The 13,342-nt window shown below is 32.7% G+C and overlaps 2 protein-coding genes across 2 annotated transcripts; one reads left to right on the top strand and one right to left on the bottom strand.

Annotated features, from left to right (window-relative positions):
- Nucleotides 1-244: 244 nt before the first annotated feature.
- Nucleotides 245-5,863, top strand: LOC145107988 (protein ROOT HAIR DEFECTIVE 3-like). Its single transcript, XM_079044963.1, has 23 exons — nt 245-428; nt 1,166-1,315; nt 1,432-1,498; nt 1,569-1,671; nt 1,749-1,819; nt 1,916-1,979; nt 2,072-2,137; nt 2,228-2,275; nt 2,355-2,417; nt 2,515-2,571; nt 2,657-2,815; nt 2,892-2,960; nt 3,037-3,128; nt 3,215-3,293; nt 3,409-3,574; nt 3,641-3,765; nt 3,841-4,103; nt 4,293-4,389; nt 4,476-4,631; nt 4,782-4,886; nt 4,971-5,065; nt 5,147-5,243; nt 5,340-5,863. The coding sequence occupies exons 1-23, from the start codon at nt 425-427 to the stop codon at nt 5,556-5,558; spliced, it is 2,415 nt and encodes an 804-aa protein (XP_078901089.1). The 5' UTR covers nt 245-424; the 3' UTR covers nt 5,559-5,863.
- A 1,777-nt stretch (nt 5,864-7,640) lies between these two features.
- LOC145107987 (receptor-like serine/threonine-protein kinase ALE2) lies at nt 7,641-13,051 on the bottom strand. The gene is made up of 9 exons (XM_079044962.1): nt 12,578-13,051; nt 11,493-11,672; nt 11,363-11,410; nt 11,015-11,110; nt 9,916-10,287; nt 9,540-9,836; nt 9,060-9,446; nt 8,733-8,970; nt 7,641-8,457 (listed from the first exon to the last, which is right to left on the bottom strand). Exons 1-9 carry the CDS (start codon nt 12,681-12,683, stop codon nt 7,782-7,784), a joined length of 2,400 nt encoding a protein of 799 aa, XP_078901088.1. The 5' UTR covers nt 12,684-13,051; the 3' UTR covers nt 7,641-7,781.
- Between the last annotated feature and the right edge of the window lie 291 nt (nt 13,052-13,342).

Raw genomic sequence — 13,342 nt, 5'->3', positions numbered from 1 at the left:
TTAGATATAAACCGACAAGAAATCGTCATAGAAATAAAACCGACAAAATTTGTCAAATTTAAAGACTTTCATATCCAAAACCCTAATAAAAAAACGAAAAAGAAAATACAAATACATGAATATATATATGTTCAAACATCCTACAAAATTTCTTAAGATAACTTTATTTTAAGTTTTTAACGACATAATTGAAAAATAATGTATACAGCCGCTTTAATGTATTTACATGCCTATTATTACTCTCAATTACTTCTCTCCAAAGAAAATCTTGAATATCATAAGACAGTGGTGTGACGCCCACCTTTCAAGAAGTCCAAGAACACAAATTAAGAGGGGATTTATACTTGTCTGAGATCGCACGCTGTTTGCTTCTTCTTTCTTCTTTCAAAAAGCAAAGATCAAATCCCAGCTCTAACTCTTCTCCATGGGTAAGCTGTTCATTTGATGTAGAATACTATCTCTAATTTTGAATTCTAATGATTTTCTTCTTCAGTTTCCAAGTCAGAACCCTAGTATTTAGTATTCAAATGATTGATTCAATCGATGCAGTTAAATCGCTTCTTAGTGATACTATTTTAGTCCTGTAACGCTAGAAATTTCAAATCCTTTGTGATTGTGCTTCAATTTTGATGTTAGTTGGCGGTTCGGTGCTATTGATTGCTCTTGTTTTGAATTCGGTTTGACTCAAATTTGATTCTTAACTTAAGCTTGTAGCGTTCTCTGACAGAAGCATAAGCATGTCGGATCTTTCATCGACTTAATTGATTTCGTTTATCTCTTTTCCATTATTATGCAAAACACGAGAGTTTGCAAATCAGTCATAGACTAAAAACCGTGTTCATGATTGGATCTGGAAAAATTATCAATGAAACAAGGTGAAGTGAACCTAAATCAATAAAACTTGCCTAGCTAATTTAAGCTTTCCCTCATTGAAAACATAGATAAGAATGAGCAATACCTGCCATTAGCAATAGTAACCAGTAACAATTAGGTTATGAATACTCAAAGGGTTTGTAATATAACTATCTTCTTCTTACTATCAATCAAAATCTTAAACTTTAGATCATGTGAACTTATGCTTCTGAATTGAAACCAATTTGAAAGTTCATAAGTTTATATAAAGTTCCCAACTCATTTGTAACCATGGAAGTGATCTGTTTTTCAGATATAGAAGCTGAATGTTGCTCCACACACCTGATAGAAGGGGATGGTACTTTCAATGCAGTTGGACTTGATAATTTTATCAAACAAGTCAAACTGGCAGAATGTGGACTTTCTTATGCTGTTGTAGCTATCATGGGCCCACAGAGCAGCGGTATGAATTCAAAGATTAGGTCCTTTATTTTTTTGAAAATTATTAGCAGTTTTGTAGGGGTATTTAACTTTTTACTAATATGCCATTGACATTGTTGTATATATGCAATTTGACAGGGAAGAGCACACTTCTAAATAATCTTTTTTATACCAACTTCAGGGAAATGGATGCTTATAGGGGAAGGCATGTGTTCTTTTTCTTTCTTTTTATTTTATATTCTTGGCATACAATTTGCTGATTTCTCTTTTAACAGGTCTCAGACTACTAAAGGTATTTGGATAGCAAGATGTCCTGCTATTGAACCTTGCACCATTGTTATGGATCTTGAGGGCACTGATGGAAGAGAGAGAGGAGAGGTTATTATGAACTTTTATTTTCTTTTCTTATTTCTATTTTCTTGCTTTAATTTATTAACATTATGCTACTTCTTCAGGATGATACTGCATTTGAAAAACAGAGTGCACTTTTTGCACTTGCTGTTTCAGATATAGTGCTTATAAACATGTAAGTTTACTGGTTTCTCTAGATAAATGGGTAAAAATCTGAACTTTTTGTGCACTTTTAAGTAATTTATTTTTTTGATAAATTTGTGTTACATAGGTGGTGTCATGATATTGGGCGTGAGCAGGCTGCAAATAAACCTCTTCTGAAAACTGTTTTCCAGGTATGATTTTTGCACCTATATATTTATAGTTTTATTACTTTTATACATTATTTATGATATGTTCATCGATCTTATGGTTCATGTTTTTTCAGGTTATGTTGAGGTTGTTTAGTCCACGTAAAACAACTTTAATGTTTGTTATACGCGATAAAACAAGGGTAATTTTTTTTTTGTCTCTTTTATCTTACTGCTGTATACATGTATTTTATATAATCTGATGCAAGTTTTCCTTTTTTATTTCTGTTCAGACACCTCTTGAAAACCTAGAGCCTGTCTTGAGGGAAGATATCCAAAAGGTATTTTTTTGTCTTTTTTCATATATATTTTATTATTTCATAAACATACAACTTGTAATGATATGTTATTTTTCTGTAGATATGGGATTCTGTTCCTAAGCCAGAAGCCCACAAACACACCCCACTGAGTGAATTTTTCAATGTAAGATGCCAAAATACAGCATTTCAAATTTTCAATCATCTTTTTTTTTTCTTGTATATTTGCTCTTTCCTTATATAAATAATTTCATATCTACCAGGTTCAAGTTGTTGCACTGTCTAGTTATGAAGAGAAGGAAGAACAATTTAAAGAGCAGGTATTGTCCCTTTTCAAATATTTACAATTATACCCTTTTGAGACATTTATAATTATATTAGTTATTTACTTTCCTGTCTTTGAAGGTGGCTGATTTGAGGCAAAAGTTTTTCCATTCCATTGCCCCTGGTGGTTTAGCAGGTGATAGGCGAGGGGTAGTTCCTGCTTCAGGTTTTTCCTTCAGTGCACAACAAATCTGGAAAGTCATCAAAGAGAACAAAGACCTTGATCTTCCAGCTCACAAGGTAATAATATTACACATTTTTTTATAAAATTTGACATAATGTAAAAAGATATTAAAAGTTTTTGTCAAATTTTCAGGTGATGGTGGCAACTGTACGATGTGAAGAAATTGCTAATGAGAAATATTCTTCTTTTGTTACAAATGAGGTACATATTTTGGTAATGAGTTATTTTAAAACCTTCTTTTTTTTTTTTAGATATTTGAATTAAATAAATTTTGCAGAATTGGCTTGAATTAGAAGAAGCTGTACAATCTGGTTATGTGTCAGGCTTTGGAAAGAAGCTTAGTTCACTACTTAACAAATCTTTATCCAGGTAATAAAAAAAAATCCCTTTTTAACCTCGTGTGAAGGCATTAAGATTCAATTTTTATTTTTATTTTTTAAATATTTTGGTTTCAGTTATGATGAAGAGGCAACATACTTTGAAGATAGTGTTAGATCTGCAAAGAGAAAGCAATTGGAAGAGAAATTGTTGCAAGTAATGCTTTTTGTATTTCTTATTGTTTGTTGATAACTTGATATGATTATCGTTTATAGTTTGCTACATGTGATTAATTTATTTATATTTATATTATTTTTAAAATTATGTTCAGCTTGTTCAACCAGCCTACCAATTAATGTTGGAACATATAAAATCTGGGACATTGGAAAACTTCAAAAAAGCTCTTATTGATGCATTGAATGGTGGACAAGGGTTTGCAGTTGCTGCACGTGACAACACTGCAAAATTCACAAGACTATTTGAAGAACAATGTGAAGGTATATTTCCAGATTTACCCTTTTATGTATATTAGATATATTTGACTAATGTTCATTCAAACACAGATGCCATTATCAAACAAGCAAAGTGGGATTCGTCTAAAATAAGAGATAAATTTTCACGCGATTTAGATTCACATATTCTTGAAGTTAGAACAGCTAAACTATCTGAACTTAATGCACTATATGAGGTAAATAATATTAGTTTGTAAATTATACAAGTGTTATAAAATCTTGTTGGTGAATTTATGCATTTTTTTTTGTAGACAAAATTGAAAGAGGGATTATATGGTCCAGTTGAAGCTCTTTTAGAAGGTGGTAGTGATGATACATGGGCTGCAATAAGGAAACTTCTTCATCAAGTAACTGAAAAAGCTGTTTCCGAATTCTCTTTTGCACTTTCTGGTTTTGAAATGGATGAAGAAGAAAAAGAGGAAATGATTTTGAAATTGAAAAATTACGCAAGAGGGGTAGTTGAAGGGAAGACAAAAGAAGAATCTGCAAAAGTTTTGTATCGTATGAAAGAAAGGTACTGTATGCATGTTTTATTCAGCGGAATTGGAATTCGGGATTCCATTCCATGTCGTGTTTGGTTGCCAAAAGAATTCTGTTGGAATCCCTTCAAATTCCATGTTTCATGGATTTCACCATACCTTTGTGATTCCTTTATATTCCAATTCCTTTAACAAATTCCTTTCCTTCCAAAAACATTCTACAGATTTACATCGATTTTCAACCATGATAATGATTCAATGCCACGAGTTTGGACTGGAAAGGAAGATATTCGAGCAATAACTAAAATGGCTCGCTCTTCTGTAAGAATCATTTCATTAAAACTAAATTTCATATTAAATATATTATTTTATTTTTGTTAATTTATTTATATTTATGTTTCATTCAGTCTTTAAAGTTGCTCTCTGTGTTGGCTGCAATTCGTTTGGATGAAGAAAATGATACAATTGGGGACACTTTAGTCCTTGCATTAGTGGATCCCAAAAAAGCCACTAATAATAAGACTACCCTTTCAGACCCATTGGCCTCAAGCACATGGGAAGAGGTACAATTTCTTTGTTATATATATACCATTCTTCTTTCATTTTTATTTTTCCTATTATAATAATATTCTACTTATATAAATCTACCCATAAGAAAAAATTTTGTTTACTATTTTCTTTTGTGCATTTTATTTATATTCGCTTGCATTCAGGTTCCACCTACAAAAACACTCATAACTCCTGTTCAATGCAAATCATTGTGGAGTCAATTTCAAAAAGAAACCGAATATACAATCACTCAAGCTATTGCTTCCCAGGTATTTTTTTTATAAATCTTTTATATTTATTTAGATTGAATTGTGAGGGTAGATTGGTAATTTTGTCTGCCATGGTTTTTTCAGGAAGCTAATAAACGCAATAACAACTGGTTACCACCACCATGGGCTATCGCTGCCATGGTGGTACTTGGATTCAACGAGTTCATGACTCTTTTGAGGTTATTTTCGTCTTTTTCATCAAATTAAACCACTCTTCTCTTGTCACTTCCACTGATATTAAATTCTATTTTTTTGGTTAGGAATCCTTTATGGCTGCTTGTTATATTCGTAAGCTATCTTCTTGCAAAAGCTTTATGGGTCCAACTAGACATATCTGGTGAATTCCGAAATGGCGCTGTGAGTTTTCAATTCAACTTTCAAAAAACAAAAACTCACACATTTAAATTTTATAAAAATTGTATTTCCTAAAACACCCTTTTGGTTTGGTTACAGCTTCCGGGGATTTTGTCACTATCAACAAAATTCATTCCAACAGTGACGAATCTTCTTAGAAAATTAGCAGAACAAGGGGAAAGGCCCGTGAACCCAACACCACAAACTATTCAAGGGAGTACAAGTGGTTTTTCATCAACTGCTTCATCGGAAGTAACTAATGAAAATGAAATGGAGTACACTAGCCCTACATCAAGATCACACAACAAAGATTTATGAATAAACATCAATTTCTCACCCAAACCCAATAACCCGCTTTCTGTATCTATGAAAAAAAACTTGTTTATTTTGGCGGATAAAAAAACGTGTCATGGGCTTTTTTTTTAAAAGATGTGACATGTGAGAAGGCAATAGAGTTTTAATAGGATATGCGTATATTTTTTGTATGTGTGTGTTCTTTTTGTCATAGATTTGGCCGATTTTGGTTGTATCAAGGGGAAAGAAACTTGTGATTTTGGATGTGTAAGTGACTTGTTGTATACGTTGGGGGTATAATGTGGTTGTGTTGGATTTGGTCGTTTTAAGATATATGGTATGGAATTGTTTTTTTTTAACAAAAAAATTGTTTTGTTAGTTTTTTCAAACTTGAAAAACTTGTGTTTTTGATTGGCATTATTCTAATAAAATTTTGAAGTTAATGATTTAAGTTGGCTTGCGTTTTGATTTCGCTATGGATTTTTTTTATAGTTCTGTTTTTGATTCGGACATATTCAGAACATTAGGGGAATGTTTGGCAAAATTATCTTAAAGTTGTGAGCTGTTTAGTTTTTATTTGTGCAGTGAAAGTATTGTAAATTTTTACGGGTGTAAAATGACGGAAAACATAAAGTTAAAAGCTAGAAGTTACTTTGAAGTAGTTAAAGAGGGTGTTAGTTAAGAGGGTGTTTGTTTTATCTTTTTAACTAACTTTTGGCCTCTATCTTTTCCAAAAAGTTAAAAATGAGGTAAAATATGTTTGGTAATGAAAAAAGATCTTTTAAAACCAACTTTTGAGAAAGAAGGAAAAGTAGCATTTTGAAAAGTAGGTATCCGTGTCTTTTTGTAACTTTTCAACCCACTTAAATTACTCAAAACCTAATCCAAACACATTATTAAAAACATCTTTTGTAAAAAGTCCTTTTACAAAAAGTCCTTTTGCAAAAAGGACTTTTGAAGACAAAAAGATATCCCAAACACCTCCTAATTGAATTTACTTTTTTTTGTTTAATATAATTGCTTTAAGTTTGTACTTTGTAAACTTTTTTTTTCTTTTTAAATTTGAGTTTTTTTTTTTTAGAAAAAAGAAAGAAATAAATGTTAAAACAACATATGTCGGTGGCATTAATGCCCACTGTAGTGGTTAGATCATTGAAAGCAATAAACGTGATCTTTGACTCGACAAAAAGAGGTCGGAAGGAGTACTGATAGGCAAAAAGGTAAATTTAAACCTAACCAGAAATGTTGCATTTATTTTAGGACGAACCCAAAAAGGATTTACATTTGGTATTCACATATAAATGATAAAATTTAATTTTTTTGAACAAATAAATCATAAAAATGTCTAAAAAGGAATTTGGTGGTATGATTGTTAGGGGTTTGACATTTAACGGTTTGACTTTACATTTGGTTTATGTTTGGCGTACTAGCTGAGAGCTAGTTGTCAGTTGAAAAGCTAGCTGATAGCTGAAAAACTACATGTTAAATAAAAGTCAGCTGGTAGCTGATAAAAAATAACGTTTGGTAAAATTAACTGAAAAGTTAGCTGAAAGATATAAAACGACATTTAAAAGAATGTATTTCTATAATTAACTCAGGGTGTATTTGAATTTTTTTTAAAAAGCTCATAGAAGCTAGTCTAAGTAGCTTTTTAAAAGGCTAGTTTATAAACTACTTTTTGGTTTGACACACATGACAACTTAAAAAAGTTCAAAAAACAAGCTAGCTGCGCGCCAAACACAACCTTGATATCAAAAAACAAAATAGGCCCCATGTCACATGGATATAAAAAGCGTATTGTTAATATAAAACAATATGCGACAACACCGTGTACATTTTGGTTGATTTTTCTTGATCTTTTTAACTAAACTTTTGTACACTATCCAATTCGAACCTGTTAGCAATAAAACATCCCTCATATTGAGTTATATTTATTATAAGGTTGAAGTTGACCTACAAAATAGAGGTATGTGTTTGGATGTACTTACGCGACTGATTATTAGAATGTTAGGATAATACTTGCTGTAATAAGTTTATAATGTTTGAATAAATTGAATATCTTTTTGATAATTTATCTAATTAGTTAAAAAATCAACATTTATCAAATACTTAAAACAACTTATAACCAATCCAAACAGAATGTTTACAGCATGTTTTATTACATTTAATTATCTGATTCTGATTATTCTATATATCTCCAAAATCCACATCCAAACATCCCTGAATCAAATCTATATCCTTGAATCTTTACAAATTTGAAGAAAACACATGATCACGTTCATGTTCATGTTCATGTTCGCTCATGCTTCCTCTAGACAAACCTCTTAATCGTCTCCAGAACTGCTTCTTCCTCTCCATTTTCAAAGGAGCAGAATTAAACTGACGTCTGAATGATTCAGACTCCAACCCCTCCACATTCTCAATCCTCCCACCCCTCAAATCCGTACCCTGAAATCCAATCTCCATATCATATTCATACCCACTTGTCATCTCTCTTCCCGTCTCTTCTGAATAATCCATCATTTCAAAATCAACCTCTTCACCATGGCTCCTACTTCTTGGAGTCATTTCTCTTATTTCATCAAACTCATTGCAAACAAGTTTTAATGCTTGAACAACTTCGCCCATGAACGGGCGATGAGATACTTCTGGTTGAACACACATTGAAGCTATGGCTGCTACTTTGAGTATGCTATCGAATGGGGTGTTTGAGTTTATGATGTCATGGTCAATGATTGATTCGAGTGAGTCCTTGTTTGTGAGAAGTGGTCGAGCCCATGTGACTAGGTTTTCTTGACCGGGTGGCTGCAATAGGTCCACTGGCTTTCGCCCTGTTAGAAGCTCGAGGAGGACTACTCCGTAGCTGTAAACATCACTTTTTACAAGAAGATGGCCCGTCATGGCATATTCCGGTGCCAGGTAGCTGTATAAAGTTAACAGTTAAAAAGAGAGGTGAGGCTCCAGCATATATATAAAAAGACCCAAGCTTTGATACCATGTTAGATATGTAGAGCAAAAAGAGAGAGGTGAGATTCTAACATATATATATATATATATATATATATATATATATATATATATATATATATATATATATATATAGAGGAGACACTAGCTCTGATACCATGTTAGACATGGGAGAGAGAGAGAGGAGACTCCAACATATATAAAAGATGGGATAGCTGACAGGTGACGTACCCAAAAGTTCCCATGACATGTGTTGATATGTGCTTATGTCCGTCCAATGCTGTTCTAGCCAAACCGAAATCCGAAACTTTAGGGGTGAAATCGTTTTCGAGCAAAATGTTGCTTGATTTGAAATCTCGATGAATGACACGTGGACTTGAATCTTCATGCAAGTAAGCTAAACCACGAGCTGCTCCTAGGGCAATCTTCATTCTAGCACACCAATTCAGCGGGGGGATCTTGTCCGCACCTGAGGAAACATTTTAAATAATAAAAAAAATTATGGTCATTTTCTTTCAACGAATCTGAGGGGATCGTGTCGGTTGCTCTGTCACTCACCATGTAAATGAGATTCTACACTTCCATTTGGAACAAGCTCGTAAACCAGACACCGAAAATGGTCGTCTGTACAAATACCCAACAGTTTAACCAAGTTTCTATGGTGAAGACGACTCAGCATCTCCACTTCGGCTAAAAATTCACGACTTCCTTGCCTGTCATCTCTCTTAAGAACCTTCACTGCAACTTTCCGCCCATCTTCAAGAACACCGCTATAAACAATTCCAAAACCACCTTCTCCAAGTATTCTACTCGAATCAAAGGTATCAGTAGCCCTCTCCATCTCGCTCAAACTATAAATCTTCGCTGTTCCTGTGTATGCTGCTAAACTTGAGCTAAATGACATTGATGTTGAGCTTTTCCTGCTTCCAACTATCAACGATTCTCCTGTACGTAATAAAGTTTCAATTCTTTCTCATAGTTAGTGTTTGATGGAATGGAATGGGATGGAACAGAGAAAGGAATGGAATTGAGGATTACCAGATGGTTTCGTAAGTCCACGAGGGTCTTTGTCTGTTCGGGAATTGGAAAAACAGCATCCGCATTTCAACAAGACAAGCCACAAGGCTCCGATGAGAACAACAAAAGCTGTAACAGATGATAAAATCACCACCGCCATAATGCTTCCATTTGGCTTACTCTTATCCTCCTTCCCGTTTCTAGGTATGTCAACTCCGATAGGCTTCAACGGCCTTCCTCTATCACTGTTTACAGAATCCGATTGGCCGATTGTCACATCGGAATTGGAAGGCAACGACGGCGGGGAAGGTGGAAGCCCTAATTTCAGATCAAAATAATACAAAATCAAGTTTCTGAAGCTCTTCATTTAGACGATGAGATAGTAAGTGCGTAAAACCTGGATAGCTAATGGATACGACTTCATAAGCTCCAAATCGAGCTCTGTTTATCGAAACTTGTTTCTTCCAGAACTTTTGGTAGATCGAAAACGCGGTGGCGGGATCGAAATTTTGATTCAGAGGTACCAAATTGACGAGAACGATGGTTTTGTCAAGCTGCTCTCCGGCGACATTGGCTCCCATGATTCGGGCTTGACTTACATTGAGTGAAAGACTGGTGGAGATTTCTTTAGCGAGTTCTGAAACTAATGGAAAGAATGTATATGGAGAAATAAGGAGGCGTAGTCGAACTTCGATCGGCCACACACAAGCACACGGCGATCCCGCCGGCGTGTATGTCAGCGGTTGCACGCAGGTCACTGTTGTACAATCTACACGTAAAATTTAACCGTGTCATGTTCATAATTTTGACTTCTTAAACATAAATAACAAAATGATAAATGTACACGAGACTAGGATGTGAGACCCATATATTACATGAGTTAATTAAAAAAAAATTAAATATCAAAATGTAAACATTAAGTATTTTTTAAAATTAAATTTTAAAATAAGAAAGGAAAAAACATATTTATTGCAATTTAAGATCATATTTATTACATTTAATACTTTACTTATATAGCTATATGTATTATGTGACTTTTTAATTTTAAAATTAAAAAAACCTAAAAATTGACATGTGGATATTATTTATTTCAAAAATACCACAAAATGACAAGTGTCAAAACTTATAAAAGATTGACATGTAACAAAATGAATTTTCATTTATTAGAGTAGATAGTTGATTATTCATATATGTTTTAAATCAAATTTTTTATTCCAAACAAAAAAAAATTGGGTTAATATCTAGTAATGAATTATGTGAGATATTGAAAAATACTACTTTTCAAAAAATACAAAACAAGTAAAGCGTTTTGTTTACAAAATTCCTTTAGGGTATTTTGTGAACAAAATTTCTGGTGTGTGATAATATATTTAAAAAAAAAATAAAAAAATAGATAGTTTGTAACCAATTTATTACATTAACACGATAAAGTTAAACTCTATTGAGCTTGAATAGATAAGACAAAGGTTTGATTTGTTTACAGCGCTGTGGTTTACCTTCATTGGGAGGTGGTGGAGGTAGCGTGAAAACCGGAGTTGGGGGAGGAGCTGTATTCTTTGTCAACGAGTAGCTTGATGGAGATATCGTTGGCCCTTTGAACATAATAATACCAATGTAACAACGTTAATCTATTGCTCATTATGATGTAAACGAATTACAAATGAAAGTAACGAACACAACATTGTAATGGTAGACTACCAGACTTGAAGGAAAAATTGAAATGACACATTCAAACAGTTTTGTTATGCACAAATATAAACCAAAACGAAATAAAATTGTAAGTTATTTTTACAAGAATAAACATTTGTTGACATGATAAAAAGATTAAACTATAGAAAATTTACCGAATCGGTTAGTTGGATCAACGGGTGATGGTGAAGGAGCAAATGGACCTGTTCAAGATGATCATCAACTCAATGAGAAATCTTTACATAATGACTAGTTTTCGGGATATTCTCTAATGACAAAACTAACCTTGTGGGGCGTAAGTTGGTGGTTGAAGTTGGTACAAGGGTGTAGGGGCAATATGGTTAATTTTCGATCTTTCATGATGATATCTCTGGAAAGATGTGCTAGAAAAAGGCCTAAAACCTCGTTTCATCCATTTCGTTGCATGAATTTTAGTGGGACTTGATGCAGGTGGAACACCATGATCTGTAACAAGAAGTGGTTCATACTTCATACCCCACCGAATGTTTAGGTTTTGACATTTCAAATCAAATGAGATATTTTTAGGTTTTGAAATTGATATGAATGTATTTCAAATAAGCGAAAATAAATGTAATATATGTAAAATGGAAATTAATCATATTAAATAACAATAAGATAGAAATAAATAATTAGAAACCATTGCAAATTTCAAATTAGAGTTATGAATATTTTTGACCAAAAAGTCATATTAGTGATGCATCTCTAATCATGTGATATTGACTTCACGGAGCACTACAATACCTAACTCAGCACCACCGTCCCACAAAAAAAAAAGTATAGTTTCGATTTTAATAATTAAAAACTAAAATTTTCCGATAAAATTTGCAAGAAAGATTATAAATTTTCACAAAACAAGCACCATTATTGTCAAATTTTGTAGTCAAAACAACTCATTACTCAATTAAAAAAGTCAAAAGTGTATTTTTTACGATTGTACTATATCACTACAAGACTAGAAAACATTAAATCTCAATCAAAAGGTTACGATGTGTGTATCTTTACGGAGGTACTATAAAATTAAAATGTAGACTAGAATACATTGAATAGATGGAATAATAATAATGTAAAGCACAAAGTAATATGTCAATAAGGGGATCATTTTTCCTCGAATCAAGAATAAGAATATCAAGAACTTTGGTTAAATGAACGAGTTTCACTATAAATTTCAACAAAGAAGATGAAAATCAACAAGAATTTTAGCATTCTCCATCAAATTTGATCCTAAAATCACAATTTCAAGAAAACCCATGTGAGGAAAATCAAGAACATAGAATTATAATCATGGATCCCCATGGCTAACATATAAAACAGTTAAAGAATCAAAATATCTTCAAGAAATTTGAAGTTACCTGCAGATCTAAGAGCCAAAGAATTACCACCGACAAATAAAATCAAGAATGTGATCAACGGGAGAATCACTTGAAACCCCATTAACAAGCAAAACGAACATGACATTCATAACAAGCGCTTCAATCTTGGATCATCCCCAGAATCAAGAATTGGAATAAATACTTTTAATCTACCACCCATTGCTTCTTCTTGCAAGAAGTAGGGGTGGAAAGGCCAGATTTGTTTACTGATGAAGAAAAGCTCCAAATTTGCCAAGTTTATAATTAGTTTTTGCTATTAATGGAATGGTGATGTCTTTTGACATCTATAATCAAAAGGGTGTTTGCTCTGATAAACAGGTGAAATCAAGAACATTCTCACCCTCATTCCCGAAAAGCAATAATGGATTCATGAGTTTAGTAGTGGAATAGGACTCGTACCATGAGTGATGAATTGATGAGAAAGAAAGTAAGAGAGAGAAAGTGGGGGCATTCGATGTTGATTTTCTTTTTTATCATTATTTGAATGCTCTCAGTAAGGATCAGTCTTGTTCCTAGTGAGATGTTAGTTGAAGTCTAGCAAGAATAATTGGATTTTTAAATTTGATTAGTCTGTTATTTGGTTTAATTTGACTTTTGTTGTCTAATATTCCATTTAAGTAGTTATCTATTTGAAGATTCACATAATCCAATCTTTGAAAAAAGTAAGTTTCTTTAGCTTTTTTCTCTTTATTTCCTTTTTCTTTATTATATATATATATATATATATATATATATATATATATA

The sequence above is a fragment of the Lactuca virosa genome, chromosome 4, assembly GCF_052849685.1.
Source record: "Lactuca virosa cultivar CGN04683 chromosome 4, Lactuca_virosa_CGN04683_v6, whole genome shotgun sequence".
Lineage (NCBI taxonomy): Eukaryota > Viridiplantae > Streptophyta > Magnoliopsida > Asterales > Asteraceae > Lactuca > Lactuca virosa.
The sequence above is the reverse complement of the archived record's forward strand: the minus strand, read 5'-3'. Positions and strand labels throughout refer to the sequence as shown.